General features: G+C 38.7%; 1 protein-coding gene across 1 annotated transcript in view; it reads right to left on the bottom strand.

The window, feature by feature from the left end:
- The window catches only part of LOC121430335 (peroxisome biogenesis factor 1-like), a 39702-nt gene that overhangs the window by 3202 nt on the left and 11773 nt on the right, over positions 1–24727 (bottom strand). The window contains exons 2-19 of the mRNA XM_041627616.1: positions 22603–22836; positions 21059–21217; positions 20744–20827; positions 19593–19704; positions 17487–18808; positions 15470–15596; positions 12812–13034; positions 12233–12465; positions 11118–11288; positions 9437–9591; positions 5815–6019; positions 5078–5271; positions 4613–4747; positions 3804–3928; positions 2978–3060; positions 2498–2601; positions 1169–1718; positions 79–293 (exon numbers count right to left, since the gene is read on the bottom strand). Coding sequence (XP_041483550.1) covers positions 79–293; positions 1169–1718; positions 2498–2601; positions 2978–3060; positions 3804–3928; positions 4613–4747; positions 5078–5271; positions 5815–6019; positions 9437–9591; positions 11118–11288; positions 12233–12465; positions 12812–13034; positions 15470–15596; positions 17487–18808; positions 19593–19704; positions 20744–20827; positions 21059–21217; positions 22603–22737 — 4332 coding nt within the window. The 5' untranslated portion in view covers positions 22738–22836. The remainder of the gene's footprint in view (positions 1–78; positions 294–1168; positions 1719–2497; positions 2602–2977; positions 3061–3803; positions 3929–4612; positions 4748–5077; positions 5272–5814; positions 6020–9436; positions 9592–11117; positions 11289–12232; positions 12466–12811; positions 13035–15469; positions 15597–17486; positions 18809–19592; positions 19705–20743; positions 20828–21058; positions 21218–22602; positions 22837–24727) is intronic.

The following is a 24727-nucleotide window of genomic DNA, read 5'->3' as shown; positions in this document are numbered from 1 at the left end:
ATGCGCAATAATACCAGAAATCTCCATTAACCATGATTTTGTAAGAATGAAATCTCTATTGAGAATTGATCAACCCACCTCGTTACCGATGATTTCCCTGGTCTCTGGCGTGGGATCCACTACCCCGTCTCTAAGGGTTGGCATATACACAACTCTCTGCTGCTGGGACTGAGGAGGGGCTATGGGTGTGTCTGGGGGCAGGGATGGGGTCGGAGGCACCTCCGTCATGGGGGCATCAAAGCCGCTACCCTCCGGTGGCGATGGATTCTCGTCTTGCTCAGTTGACTCTGAATCTGGGAGAAAGAAATAAAATGGTAGACTTTTCTTTTCTTCTTCTTCCACTTGGGTACAAGAACTGGGATTGGAGATAAAAGATTCGGGTTCATCTTCCAAAACTTGTTTGATCCGATAAACCTCTATTCCATTGAAATCCATCATTGTCATAAAATATTCTTCAAGAAATTTTAACAATGTCATTTGTCAACAAAGAGAAGCACACTGTATTTTCAAGAAAACTATAAATGTATTAATATACGTCATAGTTAAAAAATATTTTGAGCAATCATGCATAATTGATGTTGACAATACTGGCTTTCCATAGTTGTGGTTTATTGGATCAATTGCAACTCTTTGTAAGACGGGGCTCATCTATGGCAGTGCGTGTCTCTGGTTGGAGGAGTAGGATAATTCTACAAGGCTTGATTGTAATCTTTACTTATCAATAGACACAAATTTACTCCACTTTCAAGAAAACCAAACCACCAATAACAAAACAATTTTAGGGACAGTATATCAACATGCTTTGTTGATTACAACTCTTGGGGACGTATTTCATGTAAAATTGACCGTTACACATGCATCCCCTTGAATGCACACCCCTTTTTTTTTCACGCATGTGAGCAATCTTGTAATACAAAAAACACTATGTGATTCGGTGATTGCTTAACTCTGGGATATATTCAAGCTTGCTAAAATATCTGGACATATTTTTGCATCATGAGTGAGAAATTCAATGTACATGTACTTCCTCTTCTTTGAAAGGTACATAAATTTCACCACAATCAAGCATTTCATGGTATTGCATGATTATAATTAGCTTTATGGTGACAAAATCTAAATGCTTGAAAACCTTGACAAAAATTATGAAGAATTTTAAGAAACCACTCACCTTCTCTCATGAGTTCTGTGAGCAGTGTCTTTGACATTGCCCCAGCTCCAGCCATGTTGCCGTTCAAATCCGAACTAGTCAATCCACCGCGCAAGTCCAACCTTAGATCCTTTCTCCTTCCTCTGAACCCATCCCCCTCGACGTCGTCCTCACCATCCATTTCGTCGATGTCACCGGTCAGCTTCATGGTTGCTGCTAGCGCCCTCTCTGCCTCCGACAGGCTAGCCAGACGATGGTTTATGTTGGAGGCTTCCTCCTGGTAGGGTCCGTGATCGCTCTCCGAGAACGTTTCCAGGAAGGTCAGCTTCCACTCGTCGGCTTCCATGCTACAGTTGTGCAATGAGCTTGTCAGAGGGAGCCCTAGGTTTGAGTCGCGTCGGTCAGACTGCATGAGGGTGCTGTGAATAGCCTCTAGTTGGGCGTTATAGAGCAGGGCTTTCAGGTCAGCTCCAGTGAAATGGTCCAGCTTTGAGGCTATGGCGGCTAGGTCCACATTGGAACGTAAGGTCATTTTTCTGGCAAGAGCCTGCAGGATCTCCACTCTTTCCTCCTGTTCATAATGTATGGTAATGAAAGTACGCTTTGTAATTACAACTGATAGAGATTCCAAGGCAGAAAATTAGTGTCGTTTAAAATACAAACATTTCTCAAATCACATGATTTTATACATAATGTAGCATATAGAAATTTTTGAGACTTGTAAATTACAAAAGAAATCAGTACAGGAAGGAGAAACGTCCATGTTATTGCTGAAATATGATAACAATAATAATCAAATATCATGAGATAGATTGGAAACATGTGAATAATTTTTTAGTTTTATAGCACTTCAATAAAGATTTCTTGTCAGAATTAAGAAAGGTGATACATCAAGTACCAAATATTGTCTATTCATTCAGGTCGCAATCTAACACTGTTTCAATATGGGGGCATCGTGGTCTAGTGGTTACAACTCCCGTCTCTCAATCAGAGGGACGTGGATTCAAATCCCAGCCATGGCATGTTTTCCTTCAGCAAGAAATTAACCCACATTGGGCTGCACTCAATCCAGGTGAGGTAAATGGGTACCGGCAGGAAGTAATTAATCAAAAAGCTGTTAGCACCGGAATTGGTGGACTAGCTTAGCTGGGGTAATATAGGAGTGCATCGAGCACCTGACCAGGTGGATACATGCCCTGTATAAATCCTATATCATCCTATATCATTACTAATATTAAAGCGTGGTGATTTTTCAAATTACAGTTAGAAATACAGAGAATACGCCCATCCTCCATAACCACATGACACACTTAATAAAACACCATAACAAAATAAGCTTGCTAAACTTACAGCTGTTGGAATAGGACAGAAAAGGCACTTGTCCAATCGACCAGGTCTTAACAGGGCCGGGTCTATCAGGTCAGGTCGACTTGTAGCACCAATCACGTACACACCTGTCATGAAGGAAAAATAGGATTCCTTAGATATTGTGGGAGAGGTAAATATTTGGATATCAAAAAAACTTTGTCAGCCAGAATGAAAATGACTACCGGTACATAATTATACTGATGTTATTACAGACAGGGTTACAATTGTTTGAGCAAAATGATTAAAAAAAGACTATACATGTATATAATAACAACGAATAACCCGGTGATCCCTGATCTGGTTTTTAAAACTTACAGTCCCAAAGGATACACATGACTTGAAAGAAAAACAAAATCAGGAAACAATAGGTTTACATCTGCAGCGGTTTATGAGTAATCATAATCATGATGACAAGGGTGAGTAAAATTGACCAATCCCTGGCTGGGTAAGGGTTAAATTTACCTTCTAGCCCTTCTACTCCATCTAGTTGGGTCAAGAGTTGATTGACCACTCGGTCAGTCACCCCTGTGCTGTCATGACCTCGTCTGAAAAAAGAAGAAAAATGCAGAGGAAGAATGATTATAAGATTGTCCCTAAAATTCTGGCACAGGAATTTTTTTTAGTATACAGTTGATAATAAAGAGAGGACACGATAACACTGGGAATGCAAGATAAGAGCAAGAAAGGAAGAGAAAGAACAGAAAATAAGAAGGAAAGAGAAGAGGAATGAATTGAGAAGAAAACAATGAGAAATTGCGGAAGAGGCTTATGGTACACCATGTGTTAAGAACTGGAAGGAAACGGAAGTGAAATGGAAACTCAAGAAAGTGGAGGTTGGGAAGTGGAGTATTTTTTTCGGAAAGAAAAGTGAACATTCACTCCTGGAGCCCGTTTCATAATTAGTTACAACTGTTGTAACTTTGCCATTATGGCAACTACCATGGCAACAGCACTCAGCAGCCAATCAAAATCAAGGTTACCATGGTAGTTGCCATAATGGCAAAGTTGCAACAGTTGTAACTTTTTATGAAACGGGCCCCTGAAGGAGAATGAGAAGGAGGAGCAGAAGAAGAGGAACAAGAAGAAGAGGGAGGAGAAGAAAGAGGAAAATGGTGAGAAGACAATGAAGGAGAAGGAAGAGGAAAAGGAAGAACGAGAAGATTAAGGAAGAGGAGGAGGGAATTGAAGATGAGAAAAGAACACGGAGAAAGAAAAATGAGACGGATGAGAATAATAACACAAAAAAAACAAGTACAAAGAAGAAGACAAATAAGAATAATTAACTTACCGTGGTGCTAATGAATCAAACTCGTCAAAGAATAGGACGCACGGTTTGGCACTCATTGCTCTGGTAAAAAGGTCCCTGACTGCCTGCTCACTCGCTCCAATGTACTTACTCAACAGTTCAGGACCCTGTTCAAACATCAAATAAAATATTAATAGTACCACAACACACGATAATCAATATATCGAATAGCTTCGAGTGTGATGCCTGGGTAGCAACTTTCCTTGATTTTGATTGGCTGAGAAACTGTTACTCTGGTAACTGGCGATAAAACATCCAACTACTAGTAGTCCTTTCATAAAATGCTCCCCAGGGATATTCCATGAGCTCGACCAAATATTGCATGAATCACAGATGAGTGCACATGCTGAGTGGAATATTCAAAGAAAAGACAAATGGCAGTTTGGGCAATTACCTCAAAATAAGTTCATACAGAGTTGAATGAAATAACCACCAAAATGTTTTGTGAGAAAAAAAAAAGTTCCAAAGGATTCTAGTAGGAATTGTGCAATTGCCGAGATATTTGCAAAATAAGCATGGCATTCCAGCTAGATTCTGGGGTCTTTTTTGAAGCATTAATAATACACTGTCCCACATGTGCTCATCTTTGTTAGTGATCTTCAGTGATCATTTTTAGCTCAGATTTCAGAAATAAACCACATCTTGATCTATAATTGTCCCTGCAGCGACATTTAACCTTGATTAAAAAAAATTTCTATGAAAATCATTGCTTGATGCAAACGGCAGATAGGCCTACTCTTAGCTTTGACAATTCAAATACGAATCAGAGCAAAAACCCGATTGAGACTAACCTTTATGCTGATGAAGTTAAGTCCGCACTCCTTAGCAACCACACCCCCCAGCAGAGTCTTACCAGTGCCTGGAGGACCATAGAGAAGAAGACCAGATCGTAATCTCAGAGGACAGCTGGCAAACAATTCTGGATACTGCAATATGGAGGTTGAGAAAAAACAAATACAGAAAAAAAATGTTAATGATGGTTAATCTTCCTTCTCCCTTCCTTTTCTGTCTACCTTCCTCTTATTTTTTTTCCTTCATATTCCTTCTATTCACATTACTTCTTCTTTCTTCCCCCCCTCCTTCTCCTCCCTCCCCTTCCTCCTCCCTTCTTCTTCCTTCTCCTCCTCCATCTTTTACTTCTTTTTTTTTTCTCCTCCTCCTCCAGTTTGTGACTGTAGCTACTTCCTAAAATATGCTTGATATAATCACCTGAGGGTTAAAACAAAAACTTTGTCAAAAGAATCTGAATAGCTCACCTTTGCTGGAAGCTGTAAAGTCTCCACCAGATCCTGCTTAACACCCTTCAGCCCTCCAACATCTTCCCAGCCCAACTCCCCCGCACTGTGGAGTGGAACATCCCGCAGAGCTGCAGGAGAGTAGCTATGCAATGCAGTTTCAAAGTCCTCCTGGCACAGAAGAATCTCATTGGAGGGGTGGTCACCGTCAGCCCCTGAGAGGGACAATATTGAAAGGATATGGAATAAATAACTGCCACTAGAGGCAATCTTTAATCATATCATTTTGTACGAATAGCTTTAAGTCTTTTTAAAAGAATAAGTAACAGATTTGATTTCATGAGTTGATATCGGAAGTAATGAGAACATTTGCATAATGCATGCACATACATGTATAATGTATCCATCTCCCCATCTTCGTGTGAAGAGGAGCTCCCCCTTTTAGATGTAATAATTACACAATAGAAATTAATATAACATGTATAAATATGTTCTAAGAGAGCCATAGATTTTCACCATCAGGGATTAACAGTAAAACATTTTCATTCCCTCCTATGGTAAGGCTATTTATAATGGTAATGCCTCAATAAGATAATTCATAGTTGGTACGGTATATTCTATTAATAGTGAATTAATCATATCTTTTAAAGGGAAATCCTAATTCTGAGTGTTTGATGAAGACATAAAATATTATTTGACATATGCTCCCTCAAGCAACATATTTTCATGTTAATTTTAATACAACATAAAGATTGTACCCTTTATACGAGAGGCGTGGTGGCCGAGGGATATTTCTCTTGAGCTCCCAGCATGCACTGCCCTCTCTGTCACGGTCACAAGGTCTGAGGCAACAAACCCATCCATTTTGGAGCTCAGGATGTTAGGATCGACCTGGGTCAGAGTTTGAAGGTCAATCTCCACCTTGGAGTGGATGACGGATGTCAGGAGGGTTGCTCGATCGGCCTGGTAACAAGAACAAGATCATCACTTGCATTAAACTTTTTTAAAGATAGTGAACTGCCAGTTGTGGTAACGATTTAACAAGTTTTTACAGTATCCAATCAAATGACCACCCAAGTGTCCATCTGTACATTGTGTGAATTAAAAACATCCGTCAAAGAATTCTTGAAGAAATTGTGTAATTGCTGAGAAATTAGCAAAATGAGCATGAAATTGTCGGTCTTTTCCCAAGCAATAAATATTTACTGTCCCACATGTGCTTATCTGTGTTATTGATCTTCCGTGTGATCGTTTTTCAGCCTAGGTTTCATGATTTCACTAAGTTCAGTCAAACTGTACCAGACCTAGGTCTGTGATGATGTAGTAATAATTAACATTGGCTTTACAGACTTTCACATGAAATTAAGTGTTTACTGCAACTACTTTCACTTATCTTGAACGATGGAGGCACGTCAGTTTTCATGGGGAATTCAACACCTTAGGGGACATATCCACCTTTTCTTTTGTAATTTTTAGACTATTATTATTATTATTGTTTGGCGTCACCTGTGCCTGGGAGCCGAAAAGCGAACTGAATCACTATGACCCGCAGGTCTCTCCTCCCGATATAACTGATTGAGGGGAATGCAGGTGGACCACTACACCGGGGTTTCCCCCTACTCTTATACGAATAGTGCAGTGGGTTCTTAACGTGCAAAGGGGGTGACTCTCCTCTACACGGGGCCTCCATTTAACGTCCTATCCGAGGGACGGAGTGTTTTCCATTGTAACATAGCCTGCATCTATGAAACATGGGAGAGACGTTTACACACAACGCACTGGCTTCAGTCATCCGCCCGGGGTGGACTCGAACCCACGATGTCCATTAATAAACAATATTTTTATCAGACAATGAATCATCTTATGGTTAACATCCTGGTGGGTGTCACGTGCAGCTGTTCGGAAAGTTATGAACGGCTTTATACACGACTGGAACATGTTCTTAGGTCCCACCTCAATTACATAGATATATATCATTTAGCACTAGAAAGGGTCACCAGTCATGACTGGAACATGTTCTTCAGTGCTAAGTCAATAACACAGGGATATATCATTTAGCACAAGAAAGGGTCACCAGTCACGACTGGAACATGTTCTTCAGTGCTAAGTCAATAACACAGGGATATATCATTTAGCACAAGAAAGGGTCACCAGTCACGACTGGAACATGTTCTTCAGTGCTAAGTGAATAACACAGGGATATATCATTTAGCACAAGAAAGGGTCACCAGTCACGACTGGAACATGTTCTTCAGTGCTAAGTGAATAACACAGGGATATATCATTTAGCACAAGAAAGGGTCACCAGTCACGACTGGAACATGTTCTTCAGTGCTAAGTGAATAACACAGGGATATATCATTTAGCACAAGAAAGGGTCACCAGTCACGACTGGAACATGTTCTTCAGTGATAAGTCAATAACACAGGGATATATCATTTAGCACAAGAAAGGGTCACCAGTCACGACTGGAACATGTTCTTCAGTGCTAAGTCAATAACACAGGGATATATCATTTAGCACAAGAAAGGGTCACCAGTCACGACTGGAACATGTTCTTCAGTGCTAAGTCAATAACACAGGGATATATCATTTAGCACAAGAAAGGGTCACCAGTCTCGACTGGAACATGTTCTTCAGTGCTAAGTGAATAACACAGGGATATATCATTTAGCACAAGAAAGGGTCACCAGTCACGACTGGAACATGTTCTTCAGTGCTAAGTCAATAACACAGGGATATATCATTTAGCACAAGAAAGGGTCACCAGTCACGACTGGAACATGTTCTTCAGTGCTAAGTCAATAACACAGGGATATATCATTTAGCACAAGAAAGGGTCACCAGTCACGACTGGAACATGTTCTTCAGTGCTAAGTCAATAACACAGGAATATATCATTAAGCACAAGAAAGGGTCACCAGTCATGACTGGAACATGTTCTTCAGTGCTAAGTCAATAACACAGGGATATATCATTTAGCACAAGAAAGGGTCACCAGTCACGACTGGAACATGTTCTTCAGTGCTAAGTCAATAACACAGGGATATATCATTTAGCACAAGAAAGGGTCACCAGTCATGACTGGAACATGTTCTTCATTGCTCAGTCAGTAACACGGGGATATATCATTTAGCACAAGAAAGGGTCACCAGTTGTGCATACAGTCATTCATAACTGATATAAACAGCTTTATGAAACACCGACCTGGGAGTTATCAATGGCCAAGCTACATCCTATGTTCAGTGATAGGTAAAGAATAGTGAAGTGACTCAAGAGGCATTGTTAAAACATCATCATCATCGTTATAATCAGTCATCATCGTCGTCATCATCACAATCATCATTATAATCATCACTATCACCATCACTTTAATCTTCTTCATCATCATAATTATCATCATCACCATCATCATCATCATCACCATCACCATCACCATCATCATCATCATCATCATCATCATCATCATCATCATCATCATCATCATCACCATCATCACCATCATCATCATCATCATCATCATCATCACCATCATCATCATCACCATCATCATCATCATCATCATCACCATCATCATCATCATCACCATCATCATCACCATCATCATCACAGAGCATGTCAGTGAAAGTCACTGGCAAGAGTCCTCACTAGAAGCACTCTGAAGAGTGTACTAATGTAAAATGACTGGCTAATATATATGTATACCAGTCAGTATTTTACCTAATTAAAGCTAACTTTTGCAAATGACTGGTACTGGTGACTTGCTCCATTGACCCATCATGGTTTTGAGATAAGAATGTTCAATAAGAAAACAAGAAGAAGGAAGAAGTAGAAGGAAGAAGAAGTAGAAGGAAGAAGAAGGAGGAAGAAGAAGGGAGAAGAAGAAAAAGAAGAAGAAGGAGGATGAGGAGAAGGAAGAGAAAAAGAAGAAGAGAAGGAAAGAGAGAAGAAGTGTTATGAATAGGAGAAGAATGAAAGGGAGTTTACTAATGTAAAGTGATTGGCTAATATATATCATGTGACCAGTCAGTTATTTTATCAAATTTAAGCAAACTTTTGCTATAAATGAATGGTAATGGTCACATGTTCTATTGAACTGTCATGGTTTTGAGATGAGAATGTTAAAATAAGAAAAAAAGATCCATATCATTATCTTTAATATAAAACATATAATACGCATCATATTCCTTGGGTATTAGACTTATTTCACTGTACACACACACTTCTTTACCTTTGAAACAGTAAAAATGCCCTCGGCTATGCCTTGGCTGGAGTGTTGGAACTGCTGCAAAGATACCTTGTGCATGTAATTCTTTCTTATGCCTTGAATAACTTGCATTATTTTTATGCTGTCATTCATTCCAGCAGAATCTTTCTTACCTTGGAGAGAGGACTGATCTCAAGACAGGACTGAAAGAGGTGAAGACCTCTGGAGGACAGAAGAGATTGGTGGATGGATTTCTTGGAGGAACACGTGGCTAGGAGAGCGATGCGACTACCCTCGTTGATTTCATTGGTAACAAGATCCTTGAGGACTACATACAAAGGGGGCAAGGAAATGAAATTCATGGCTTTGAATTCATGAAATGAAAATGATAAATAAATCAAGCATTCAAGATAAAAAAAATGTTGCAGCAAACAATTATTTGAGGGATTCTTTTAAATCAAAGTTAAATTCCACCATATTATCATAGACCTACATGTACATCAGACCTGCCAACCTCTGTGATAAAAAAACTGTATTTTTTCCCCAAATAGTGTATTTTATTATAAAATGCGTGGTGCACTCACTCATCACGGTGCTCAAGCTACATGCAAGCTAAAATGCACACTACTCTTGCAGATGAAAAAAAAAACCCATTGAAACATGTGTATATCTTCACCCTGGATTTCACTAAATGATTTTAAAAAAATTACCTGAAATTACATTGATCTAATAACCATAATTGTGTATGTTTTATGAAATACAGACATATAGAGATGATTTTTCTCAATAAATTATGATTTTTTGTAAAAAAAAAAAAAAAATTATCATTCTTTTTTACAAAAAATATTTTTTAAAGAAAAAAAATACTGCCCTATTTTGGTTGCAAAACGTACTAAATGCGTCTAAAACGTACTGGTTGGCAGGTCTGTATGATGCATTTACATTGTTTGCATAAATACTCAACATATGGAATTCCTTGCTTATCATTTAACTCTAATACAAAATACCGAAGTGTGAATCGTTATAATCAATACTGATTATAATCAATACTGATTATAACGATCCAAGTACATGTAGTACTAAAATACAAATCCAATACCAGTATGAATTATGAATTAACATAAATCCTGTCTCACATTAAGTGACCCGGTGAAACGCGATTTTTCAAGAAATCTAGTTTTGCATTAAATATGAAAGTTCCAAGAAGTAAAATAAATTCATTTAACGTTTGGCACGTTGTTAGGAAAACAAAAATATTTTTACTTTGCAGCAATCCCTATGGTCCGAGTGAAGTCCGAATCGGCTTCAATTCGCAGCCCATGATGACGTCATCACGATTTGGAATTGAATTTTTTTATTCATTCAGGGAGGCTCTAAATGGACTGAATTTCGATTTCAGAAGTCCTACCACTTTTCTGAACTCTGATCCGTAATATTTTATTAGTTGGAATATCCATATCAAATGTTATCACAATTGATTTGAAATTTGGATCGCAACAAATCGCATGGTGTGAGACGGGCTCAAATCAACTGAGGGATATAATTTGTTTCATTCAAATAAATTTGGAAAAGGGTGGTCAATCTTTTTCACAGAAGTGAATTGTTAGGTTTTTTTTTCTTCCAAATATCTTCAAATTTAACTCAGGCAGAGAGCAACTGTTTCAAATCCAATGATATCAAACTCATATACTGTATACACATGTATATACATATATATAGAAGATTGAGCATCAGAAATTTCATGAAAAATTGAAATAAAAATCTAATTTCATATACGCTGGTTTGGTGCATGCTGACCATTCTGAGTATTCCATGATCATTGGCATCGTTAAATAGTCATTAAAATCTCCACACCTTGGGCAAGACGCGAGTTGTACGTGGCTTCCGGCCCCATCTCTTGCTCCGGACCCAGGGGAGCCGCGGTCACATGATCCAGATCATCCAATAAGATGACAGAAGGTTGGCGCCAAGCCGCTTCGTCAAAGGCTTCCTCCCAAATCTTCCTGATAGTATCGACTCCTTTTCCTGCAAATTCATAAGAAATAACACCAAGAAGTCCTGTGTGTCAACAACTCCAACCTCAGTTTCAGTTATATACTTTTAATTTATATGTTTCTTGTTATATTCTTATACTGACCTGGATGAACGTAAAGGGGTGTGGAAAGGAAGACCTGTGGGTCATGGTAATTTAGTTAACCTTTTCCAAACCCAGGCAGCCCCTTCATCTCTATTCCAGGTCCTTTGAAATATCTCACGTATGTCCTATTGTTTATGTAATTTGTATTGTACTGTAATTTATGTATATTGAAATGCCAAATAAATAATAATACTAATAAAAAAAAGAATGATAATTTTTGTTGCAGTACAGGGCCATTGAAGGCAATGGCCATGGATGCATTGATGTTCACCTGTTCTTGCCTACTTGTACAAGAGCAAATGGGAGGCTCAATCGGGTAATAAATAGGTAAATAATAGTCTTTTGGAAGCACATAGGGACGCTCTTTCATAGCATGATGTTTGCTGCACAAGATCTATGCATAATCATTTCATAATTTTATACACTGGTGCTACATTTTTTTAAATTGGTTTTATTAATTTTCAAAGGCTTACAACATCGAATAAGTACACATGTAACAAGAGAAAAATAAGCAGCAAAAAAAAAATATATATATAAAAAATAACAAAACAATAAAAGACATACATGTATAGTGGTGCTAAAAAGTTAGTGAACCCCACCAGAAAATGAACATGTTTACAAGTGTTCAGGTTTTGCCATTTTAGATATTTCAATGTGAAGTCACATGATAAAATGTTACATTCAAGAAAGCATTTTTTTCCTCTGGGATCATGGTACATTGACATGTTGTTGTTTACATTCAACACTCAGCATAAAGAAGTGCATGTTGTGGTGGGATTCACTAACTTTTGAGCAAAACTGTAATTGTCTTGAAGAAAAAGTCAAAGCCTACCTTTCAGAGAGTGACATTCCACTACTTTGACGAAGGCCAGAAGGGGCCACTCCGACGCCTCCTGACAGACTGCCTTGGCAACCGTGGTCTTCCCCGAGCCACGCCCACCACAGATTAACACTCCCCCGTGCCTTTGACCGGGGACCGAAGCGCAGAGCTGACGACCTAGGGGTCGGGAGGTCAGAGTTGCTGTGAGGTGCTCCAGGGCTTCCCTGCCGAGATTCGCCATTGGTCTATGCATAGCAAATTTCAAAAGAAAAGATAAATGCCAGTTGTAGTAACAATTTCAAAATGAGTTCCTGCAGACTCCAGTAAAATGCCCATCAAGTGTGTGCCAAAGGATTATGTAATCGCTGAGAAATTAGTAAACACAAGTATGAAATGTTGGGTCTTTCTCCAAGTAATAAAATTACACTCTCCCACATGAAGTTTTCTGTGTTAGTGATCTTCACTTCTTCGGTTTAATGCTACTAAACAATCAAACGCCATTCGATTAACAACCAATATCATGTACCTATCAGGGACTTGCATCAGTGTTTTTTTCTGCAACAGATTACAATAAAGAAATAGGACACGTACCCTAGCTCCCTGAGTCTAAAACCCTTAGTGATCTCGTCTAATTCCTTGATAGTCCTGACTGGAAGTTGTCGACCAGTACCCTCAGCAGCCTTCTCTATCTTGGGCTTTGGTCCGAGGGCAGTCTCTGCATTCCGCGTCACGAAGGGGTGCAGAAGATAGTAGGATTCCTTTGAGGATTCTTTCACATCATGATTGACTGATAGAAGGAATTCACCTGTAAAATCTAGAGAAGGGGGTGAAAAGAAAAAATAGTTATTTGGTTGAGAAGACAAATTTCTTGAGCACGATGCCAAAATGTCAAATCTTGGTATTTTCAGGAATGCTTATTAGAATCAATAAAAAAGTAGGGTAAATCTAGATTTGGCCCCTTTGTCCACAGAAGTTGGTTTTGTATGGCTATAAGAATGTGTTGAAAGAGTAGATTTTCTTTTCTGTTTTTGTGTGGGGGGGGGTGGTGGTTCATAACAAAGGGCATCCCTGAAACCATTTTTTGCAGCTCAACAAGATTTTAAAAAGTACCTGAATATGACAGCCAAAAGTTTGGAGAGCTTCATGAAAGGACCTGTCAGATGTTGTATCGAAGTCTGCTCCATCCCAAAAAAAATGGACTAAAATAGTCCACACCACAATTGTTCATAATTGTAGCAGAGTCACGCAATTTTTCAACTAACTTTTACGATGGTGCTCTTCTGGTGCTGATAAAAGCACCATAATAGCCAAGGCCTGTCGCGGACTATTGTAGCCTTCGTCATTCATAAACTCAAATTTTAAGACTTAGCCCAGGTCTTGGGGGTGTTTCACAAAGATTTAAGTATGACTTAGGTCGCACTTAAATGTCTACGTGTACATGATATGCAACACGCAATCTTATTGATCAATACGCAGTAGTGCGTGTCCTCTTGGCATGATTCGACCAATGCTGTCATGCCTTTTATACTGCGCGCAACTACATGTAGACATTTAAGTGCGACTCTAAGTCATACTTAAATCTTTGTGAAACACCCCCCTGGTCTGGCCCAGCAAAGTTACTGAAAGTGGTATCAGACAATCAAAACCAAGAAAAGCTGTCATCAGGGGCCCCGTTTCATAAAACCTGTTACAACACCAAAGTTGTAATCAAACAGTTGAAATCCTTTTATCTGAATGGCCGATGTCAAACTTTGTTAACCATAACAAGTCAAAAGCGAGTTTATGCAACCACTACACAGACACTTTCTGGAACATGAGAATCTACTGAAAATGCTTGTCAAATCACAACGAAAGGGCCAAGAGGTCATTGTCGAAAATTGGTGAACCGGGAGAGCAGATCGTCCTATGATTCTGAGCTGACGAAAAGTTGCAAATCTGTTGTTTGTCCAGCGTCCAAGAAAACATTGCAGCTTTGATTCACCAATTTTCGACAAAGACTGCTTTGTTATGAAGGGCTTTTGACAATAGATTCTCAAAGTTGCAGAAAGCGTCTGCCTAGTGGTGAAAACTCCAGAACGGGATCCAGGTGGGTGTTTCATACAGCTGTTTGTAAGTTAAGAGCGACTTTAAGAACGACTGGTGATCCCTTCATGCGGTAAGTGGTATATTGTATTGGTGATGGTATAGCGCGTAAGAAAGGTTCACCAGTCGTTCTTAAAGTCGCTCTTATCTTACAAACAGCTTTATGAAACGGCCCCCAGAATGGGATCCAGGTGGGTGTTTCATACAGCTGTTTGTTAACCCTAAAAAGACTGGGGGGGGGCTGATTCAGCCCCCCCCTCGACATTTTTCGTGATAAATCCGCCGCGCGAAATTTTTTGACCGCGTCGCTCGCTGACTTTTTACTTTCAAGTCTCGCGCAACTTTTGAGACCAAAATTGTGACCCCCGGGTACGCGGTTCCAAAATTACGCAACATTTCGTAAGTGCATGCAGACCCCAAATTACTCAAAAACGTGAATTTGTGTACAAATCCAATGCAAATAGTGTTCTTAACCAAAATTCATAAATGTATCATTATTTTTCCTTTTACTGCTTAAAATCAATTAATTTTATTTTTTTATGGTCAAAATAAAGTCCCCGACAATTTCCATTGAAAAAACAATAAAAAACAAAAAGTCGAAAAACAATGAAATACATAAGAAATTTAGAAAACAATAGAATACATAAGAAAATAAATGTGATTTTGAATTTTTTTAAAAATCAATTTGATCAGATGCCTATCTAGTGTGTGTGAAAGAAAAATTAGCATTTCAGGGGCATTATTTTATTAATTAGAGCAAACTTATGATTTTACGCATAAATTAGCATAATTAATGAGACATGAGATTTTTTGCAGAATTTGATGTTATAGTTTTGTAGATAATGCCATGGGTAACGCGTGTGCCAATTTTCGTCGCGATCGCGCGATCGACGGCCGAGATCATAGGGGGGGGGGCTGAATCAGCCCCCCCAGTCTTCTTAGGCGTCGAAATAGCCCAGTCTATTTAGGGTTAAGAACGACTGGTGATCCTTTCTTGTGGTATATGGTATATTCACTGGCGGTGGTTTGGCAGGTAAGAAAGGTTCACCAGTCGTTCTTAGAGTCACTCTTAACTCACCAACAGCTTTATGAAACGGCCCCCAGATCTGAAAACTTGGTGGATGACAAAGGTTGATGAAACTTCCTCCTGAAGATGCTACAACCTACCTGGCGTGATGGGGAAGCTTAGAAGATTCCCAGTTTGTACGATGGGTATTGGAGAGATCATGCAGCTCACGCATGTCAGCCATTGGTTGAAAGCTCGTAGAATCATCGTCTCATTCATGCTCTCCTTCTGAAATAAATATATAACAATTTGCAAAATGAAATCAAAATTAATCCTCTATAACTCAATCTGTCTTTGAATTTTATTTAACCATTTATAACTCTCCATAATATCTATTTCATAATCTCAGTATATGCAGGTTCGATTTATTCCATTTTAATCTGAAAAAAATCTAAAAACAGCTCAAGTATGTGAAAGTTTTACTTAAGTTAACCACGTTTAACTCAAGCTGAACTTAAATTCCTCTTTGATAAAAATACAATATAGATATGCTAATACCTTTCTGTATGATCCAGTTCACGGTTAGCCCATGATCAAGTTTTCTTATATGACAATTATATGTTTGTGTGAGGATGAGCACTAATATTTTCAAATGAAGATGTTTCGTAAGCTTTCCTGCCAAAACATTCCAATTTTTAGAACGAAAGGCATTGTATAGGTGACTAGAATAGTACATCAGGGGTAAAGTTTGGAAATCTGTTTGTTTTATTGTCTGCTTTAGGCACATTTGACTAATGTTTGGGCTCCTGTTAAATGCCAGTGATAGTAAAGTCTTTGTTACTCTTCCGCTTGGATGTGAATTTGAAAAAACAGCATAATTGTTTATCTCAAATGACCTTTTACTGCTCGTGTGCAGATTACAACTGTGAACAAGCTTTTTTTTATAATGTTAAAGGTCAAGTCCACCTCAGAAAAATGTTATTTGAATCAATAGAGAAAAATCAGAAAAGCACAATACTGAAAATTTCATAAAAGTCGGATGTAAAATAAGAAAGTTAAGACATTTCAAAGTTTCGCTTATTTTTAACAAAATAGTTATATGAATGAGCCAGTTGCATCCATATGAGAGAGTCAATGATGTCACTCACTCACTCACTATTTCTCTTGTTAGTTACTGTTTGAATTATACAATATTTCAATTTTTACGAATTTGACGATATAAGGACCTCCTTGGCTGAAGCAAAAAACGTAAAATAATGGAATTCCACGTGTTCACGAAGGAATGAAACTTCATTTCACATGACAATGATGAGAAAATAAAAATATTTCATATTTCATTCAAAAAATACAAAAGAAATAGTGAGTGATGTCATCACTTCCTCTTTGCATACCAACCGAGATGTGCATATAACTGTTTTGTGAAATGAAGCAAAACTTTAAAATGCCATAACTTTCTCATCTTACATCCGATTTTGATGAAATTTTCAGTGTTATGCTTGTTGAATTTTTCTCTTTTTATTCAAATCAAGTTTTTGTTGGGGTGGACTTGTCCTTTAAAATTTGGGTACAAGTAGGATTGCCCATTTTCCCTCCATTCTCAAACTTCATAATGATAGGACTAATGAGAACTGTAAAATGGTATTAACCCTATCCAGCCCTCAGGGTGATATTTCATAAACCTGTCGCAAAGATGCGCAAAAATTCATGAATGACCCAGTGCATGACTACAGTAAACACGACTGGAACATGTCCTTAAATACAAAGTCAGTTACATAGCGATATAACTTTTGGCATAAGAATCACCAGTCGTTTGCAAAAATCATGTGTAACTAATAAACAGCTTGATAAAACAATCCTCAGATTGGATAGGATTCTAGGGCACCATCTTACAAAGAGTTATGATTGATCCAATCAACCTCAACTACATGCAAATCCAAAAGCTTCTTTACTATGAAATCCATCATGTCAATTTTTTTTTCTCAAGAAATTTGCACAAGGTTCTTCGTAAACAAAGAGAAGCACACTGAATTTTCAAGAAATTGTGAATATAAGAATATACGTTATATCTACATATGAAATATTTTGGACGTGCATTTTAGATGTTGACCTTGCTGGCTTCCCATAGTTGAGGCTGATCAGGTTGATCAAAATGATCATAAGACAAGGCCAAGTTCTTACCAAATCAAAGAGAGGCGCAAGGATCATGCTTTGGATGGGTGAGGGTGGACTGACGACTGGTTTGAGCTGGACACCGGCAGATAGCTCCAGTCCCATCTGCCTCCTAAGGATATCAGGGATCTGGATGTACCACTGGGTCGGTTTGTCCTGGAAGACTGTGGAAGAATATGGGTTGACAGAGTCCTTCTTGCAGTGGGACTTCAGCTCATGGCAATGGACAATGATCCTGACGATGCAGGATGACTTGCCATCTCTCTTCTCTTCAGATTCACCAGCGCTGATCTCAGGTTCCTCATTTACTTCCGAAGGGTTCCTCGTGTTGTTCGATGATGCAAGATTGTTCTGCTCTTTCTTTGACTCCTGTAGGAGCTTTTGTTTCAGTTCCTCGTTGCGTTCTTTGGGAGATGGCTGCTTGGTCATAGTGGCAAGAAAAGTGACATACTCTGAAGGAGGTGCGCTTCCTCCCTCTTCCGTGTTGGCCGCATATTGCCATAAGAATTCAGAGTCCCCTACTGAGCTCAAGTAAACAGTGGTAGGTTGCATGAGGTTCGACAAAGAGTCTGTTTCCCCTGGTAATGTAGGGTTATTGGATGACCCCACACTAAATGGCTCGCGAGGCTTCACCACATGAGAGTTCAAGGACATCTGTCTGGTGAATCTATTACTTGTCTTTCTGTGCGATCTCTCCAGGGAGGAGCAATCTTTCTTGCTATCTTCTGACGTCTCGCTGCTGGCACTAGTTGACCCTTCCCGTTGTCTCCTTGAAGTCTTCAGGTTTTTCTTGTGATTGAACATGGGTTGAACTCTTGCTACAATCCGAACATCCTTCCAGAACTCTGCTGCCATCTTTCTTCTGGCATCTTCCTCATTCGCACAGTCCCGTCGTACCCGGTTGATATCTGCCTCCCTGGACACGAAGGAGATCAACTTCCTCCAGATCTTGTAGGACCACGGTATAGCGCCCTCTATATCGACTGGGTCAACCTCCCAGGGCATGCTGGGATTGTTGGTCCCTCCTTCCGATTTCGAGACATGGCTAGTGTCATAGCTCCACACGTTGTGTTCAAACCCACTTGACAGAGAGCTCATGGAGTCAAAGTCGCTGATGTAACCCGACACTGAACTGTTCCCACTGATCTCGGACGAGGAACTTCCTGAACCAGAATCGGAGCGGTTTTTTGTCTGTAATAGCCCATGTCCTGGATGGATATCTTGTTTTGATGGAGTAGGTGGGTTTGACTGTGGAAGACGGTTTTTTGGGGTAATGATCATCTCCGTGTTCTGTTCCAAACGGACACATGGGGCTTCAGGTTCTGTTGACGCTGTAATTAATATAAAATGATAAAGCAGACATCAAGCAAAATTTCTATACAAAACTCTATTTTTTGTTGCTGAATTATTGTGTTCCAAGATTAAAAGGGTTCCCATGTTTGCACTAGGAATGAACAGTGGATTGAATAGTGGGTTCAGGGTAAGTAAAAGTGATAAGAATCACTTGGAATGGGGACAAATCACTTTGCTATCAAACTTCTGTACTACTAGTATATTATGAATAACTTAACTTACAGATAACAAAGTAAATATCTGAAATTTGTTTAGTCAACATTCTTCTTTAGCTACTATTATCAAGGTAATATTTCCTTTAATGAAGTGTAATTAACAAAATGCTGATATAAGAAAAAATAAATAAATTTGAGGAACTGTATGGGCATTATTTAAAGCAAGGCAGCTTTATATTATATTGGCTGGCTCAGAATGAGGTACAGCACGTGAAGTATTCCATGAGCTAATGTTTCATCAATAGTAGATGAATGCAATATTGGAACAAGGATTGGAATATTCCTGGTATCCCATGAAGAAAATTATGCATTCAATTTCATAATTGTTACTTTTAATGATTATTATTCTTTAGACCATAAAATATCACACAATATTACAGAGCAAGTTTTGTACATAAGCATATATGGAAATTTTGTAAGATATCAACACATTAAGCAAGGGGCTCTGATATTGCACAGACTGTATTGCAGAACAAAATACATTTAAAGAATCTATGTACATGTACATGTAGGTAATAATCAATGTTACCAAGACCTGCTGCCTTACCTATTTTGATAAAGATACACATCTTATCTATCCAGACAGGAATCACTTGCCCTGTCCAAACGATCCGTACTTGATCCAAGAGGCGAGTCTCAATATAAGATGAATTCAATTCCTAGAGGGAGAATAGAGATGAAGTAAATACCAAATCAAAATATACATGTAGTTATGGTGAGGGTAAAGGAGCTTTCTTTGTTGGATTGGAGTGTGAACAGTGTTTCAGAACTGCAATTTTTTTTTAGGACAGATTGCAGATAGAATAATCCTGCCTGACAGAGCAAACTTACTGGGCATTAGCACTTTGGCATTTCCGATGTAATCAAGTGCACAAATATAATCAGAATTTCTACCCATCACCTTTGCTTTTGTTGAGACACTTTGCAAATGTGGATTAACATCTTGGCAAAGGGCAATAGAGATGTGGGATTGGATCTGATCTTGGATCTCAAAGCCCGGAGGCTGATCTGCTAAGCCATATCACCAATAGTATTAGGCATGGGAAGTGTTGCGTGCAGAATTTGTCAGTAATTTTCAATAACAAGTGTTATAAGCCACTGAAATCCTAACATGTGATTGGCTAAGAAATAATACCAGCAGTTTTCATTGACAAGTGTCATAAACAACTAATATCCTTCCATTTGATTGACTGAGGGGGGGGGCATTGCAAGAAAAAAAATGCAATCAAATGCAAACTTCAGTGGTAATTTTATGGTATATTTAAAAGTGACAGATCAATTAGAAACAATAAATTTAAGAAGCAGACCAGCGATCAATTGTAAATTTGTAATTAATTGCAAGACTTCTAATTGATTTCGGGAACATAAAACTGACGTGTAATCAATTGCAAGTTTCTTGCCACACTCCATTAGAATGAATTTCTCATTGTCGAGGGGGTCCGTTGCAGAAAGAGTTGTGCTTAAATGCAAGTCAAAAAATCAATCGCAAGTCCGAAATGCACGCTGTTGATTGGTTGAAAATCAAGTTAAGCATGATTTTTAGAGTTGCGTTTGATTGCAACTCTTTCTGCAACGGGCCCCTGGGGCCTTACAAGATGTTTCGTGAAACACTCCCCTAAATATATTTGCGTGTATTTACTGGAGTAGAGTTTAGAATGATGGGGAAACAATAAATTACAATGGAATATGGCTTTTTACCAGTATTTCCCAGTCATCTACAGAAGCCGGCTCCACGGTTAGTTTATAGCAAGACCATACGGATGTTACTTGCTTCATCAGGACCTAGATCAAACGAAAAAACAAACAAACAAATAAAGAAAAAACTGTAGAAAACCTAGATACTTGGTTTTGTAAAATAAAACACATCATGGAGGGTGCAGGTAAGAATTCCAAACAGCTGTGGAGCGTTCCAAAGATCCTTTGTGGGTGTTTTATAAAGATGTTTGTAAGTTACCAACAAAACAAACAAAAATGGATCTGGAAATCTTGATTTTTTTCCCTCTAAGTACTGACCTCTTGCCCATGCCTCAGACCAAGTTTGTTTCCAAGAAGGCCATTTATCTGAATGGAAGCATCATTGTTACTGGCACCCAGTGAGGACCTGCCGATCTCACCAGACCAGCTCAGGTATCCTTTCCCACTGTCACCCCACTGAAGCTCAAAGACAGAAACCTGCATTGGGAACAGGGAAAGAGAGATTGAAAGGGGGGGGGGAAGGATTATCAATAATAATAAATAACATTATGTGTATAGTGGTTATCGCCAAACATGCCTCCAAGGGCTTAGAAAAAATAGAAAGAAGGAATTTCAGCAAAAAACTAGAGTAATTGTATAGTTCACAGTAGACAGCACACAGTCACATGCAAAGGGGAAGGCTATATAACAAAAAAGAAGGTTTCTAACATGGATTTGAGTTTCTCTGTTGAATCTCGTGAAAGCTGTTGTAAGTTTTACAGGATGAGGGCTCTGATGACCAGACACTTATGCATCAAATAACACACATAATTGTGAAGATTTGTGCATTGTAATATTGTCTGAAATTGATTTCAAACACTTAAAGGTAAATGCCAGTTTTGGTAACAATATCAAAATGAGTTCGTACAGAATCCAATTAAATGACCACCAAAGTGTCTGTTTGTATAAATAAAATGTATGTGCCAAAGGATTCTGGAAGAAATTGTGTAATTGCTGAGAAATCAGCAAATAAGCACAGGATTCGGGTCAAGCGTCGGGCCCGACATTCAAAGCAATTATTATACACTGTCCCACGTGCGCTTATCTGTGTTGGTGATCTTCAGTGTGAACATTTTTCAGGGTAGACGTCAAGATTTCACAAAGTTCAGTTTATGTAACTGTACCAGATCTAGATCCTCGATGACATACTGACAATTAAGCCTTGTTTTACAGACTTTCTCATGAAATCAGTGTTTACTGCAACTACTGAAAATGAATTAATGCTTGCAAAATTCCTGACTAAATAATACATCAATCAATAGATATCAGTGATAAGATAATGGACAGGTATCTCTTTAAGGAACTATTAAAAGAGAATGAAACCTATGGAACAAGATAGCTTGTGTGAAAACAGAAAAATGAAAGAAACAGATTAACGAAAGTTTGAGAAAAATCGGACAAATAATGAGAAAGTTATGAGCATTTGAATATTGCGATCACTACTGCTACGTAGATCCTCACATTGGCAATGCGATAAAGATGTGTGATGTCACTTGTGATAAAGAGTTTGTATCACCATAAGAAAAAGCAAACAGAGACATTTTGGGAGTATTTTATAGTCCATCAAAGGGAAAGTTGTTCACATATGACATCACACATCCTTGTCGCATTGCCAATAGGAGGATCTCCATAGCTTTAGTGATTGCAATATTCAAACGCTCATAACTTTCTTATTATTTGTCAGATTTTTCTCAAACTTTCTTTGTTCTTATTCTTTGATTTATCTGTTTTGACACAAGCCTACTTGTTCCAAAGGTTTTATTCCCCTTAAACTTAAACTAAATCCTGGAAAAAATTGCATGGAATGGAACACTGTTATTTACCTCTTTTCTTCTGAACTCTTGGGCCCATGAATTTGGAAGGACTATGAAGCAGTTCTTGTTGGAGTTGAAATCAACAGTGGCTATCTTTGTCATTCCAAACATCTTGCTTATGATGTCATCAGTTGACCAAGACATGGGCTGGGTTTCAGGGTAGTGTCATCAATAGTTAGCTCTTAGAGGGTACCCTAGATAAAGGCCACCATTGAATTCAGGATAACATGACTTTCCATATATCTTGTGAAAAAAGAAGGGGGGGGGAAAAGAGAATTAACAAGTGGAATGCCTCTGGCCGTCTCACCTGCATCACGCGGTTCAATATAGCAGCAGTGCTGACTTTGAATACTACTCTAACTCGCACAAGATGTTCAGTGATACATGGTTACTCTTATGTCCACTTTTTATGAACTAGACCAATAAACTTACAGAGATATGATGGTTATTCACCAAAAAACCCCAACATGGCCAAAGTTCATTGACCTTACATGACCTTTGACCCTGATCATGTGACCTGAAACTCAAACAGGATATTCAGTGATACTTGATTACTCTTATGTACAAGTTTCATGAATCAGATCCATAAACTTTCAAAGTTATGATGGTAATTCAACAGATACACCTAATTCGGCCAAAGTTCATTGACCTTTGACCTTGGTCATGTGACCTGAAACGTGCACAGGATGTTCAGTGATACTTGATTACTCTAATGTCCAAGTTTAATGAACTAGCCCAATAAACTTCCAAAGTTATGATGGTAATTCAACAGATACCCCCGATTCGGCCAAAGTTCATTGACCCTAATGACCTTTGACCTTAATCATGAGACCTGAAACTTGCACAAAATTTTCAGTGATGCTTGATTACTATTATGTCCAAGTTTCATGAATCAGATCCATAAACTTTCAAAGTTATGATGGGAATTCAACAGATATCCCCAATTCGGCCAAAGTTCATTGACCCTAAATGACCTTTGACCTTGGTCATGTGACGTGAAACTCATGCAGGATGTTCAGTGATACTTGATTAACCTTATGTCCAAGTTTCATGAACTAGGTCCATATATTTTCTAAGTTATGATGACATTTCAAAAACTTAACCACAGGTTAAGATTTCGATGTTGATTCCTCCAACATGGTCTAAGTTCATTGACCCTAAATGACCTTTGACCTTGGTCATGTGACATGAAACTCTAATAGGATGTTCAGTAATACTTGATTAACCTTATGGCCAAGTTTCATGAACTAGGTCCATATACTTTCTAAGTTATGATGTCATTTCAAAAACTTAACCTCAGGTTAAGATTTGATGTTGACGCCGCCGCCGCCGCCGCCGCCGCCGTCGGAAAAGCGGCGCCTATAGTCTCACTTTGCTTCGCAGGTGAGACAAAAACAGTTATTTCACTGTCTCTTGCTAGCATGCTTCTTGCTTGAGGCCTATGCAGGGGAAAGGGGGGGGGGGAGGATCAGGGTAATTTTGCCAGAGAAATGAAAATGAAAAAGAGCCCCCAATATTCCAAATCACTGCAATATTAAATAGTGAGGCTATCAGTTGTGAAAAATAGCCCACGAAAATGAAATAAAAAGTACCTGGCCTATATGGTCACCATATGCACCTGGAGCGATGGATACTGCCACAACATGCAAATTTAGAAGGGTACACCCTGTAAGTGGCAGCAGTCAGCCTATCACATCCACATCCCGTTTGACTCCAGGCAACCTGGATGATTCAGTTAACTTTGTCTCTGTAGACCTAAACAAATTCAATTTGGTAGATTTTTCCCCTGGTTTACTTTTCATATATTTCATTTTAAAGAAACACTCCTAAATTAAACTAGCAAGAGAGTTCCAAACTCAGAATCAAAACCCCTCATATCCCATAAGATCAATAATTTCTTCGTTTACATTTTTGATGACCTTGTTTGTGGGATAAGCCTCCGTTTGCTTAGGCCCTAAAACAACTCAGAAACATGGTGCAGATTCTGTACTTTTTATGGCAAAATTTGTTTTCTCAAAGGATTTTTGAAGTTGAAATCGTTGCTCTCTTGGAATAAGTGATAATAGGTGGACTAAATGATTTTTAAAAGTAATGGTGATTGAATAAGCTGGGCGGTATTCTGGGACCATATTAT

This window comes from Lytechinus variegatus, chromosome 16 (assembly GCF_018143015.1).
Source record: "Lytechinus variegatus isolate NC3 chromosome 16, Lvar_3.0, whole genome shotgun sequence".
NCBI classification, from domain to species: Eukaryota; Metazoa; Echinodermata; class Echinoidea; order Temnopleuroida; family Toxopneustidae; genus Lytechinus; species Lytechinus variegatus.
This window is presented reverse-complemented; position numbering and strand designations above follow the sequence as displayed.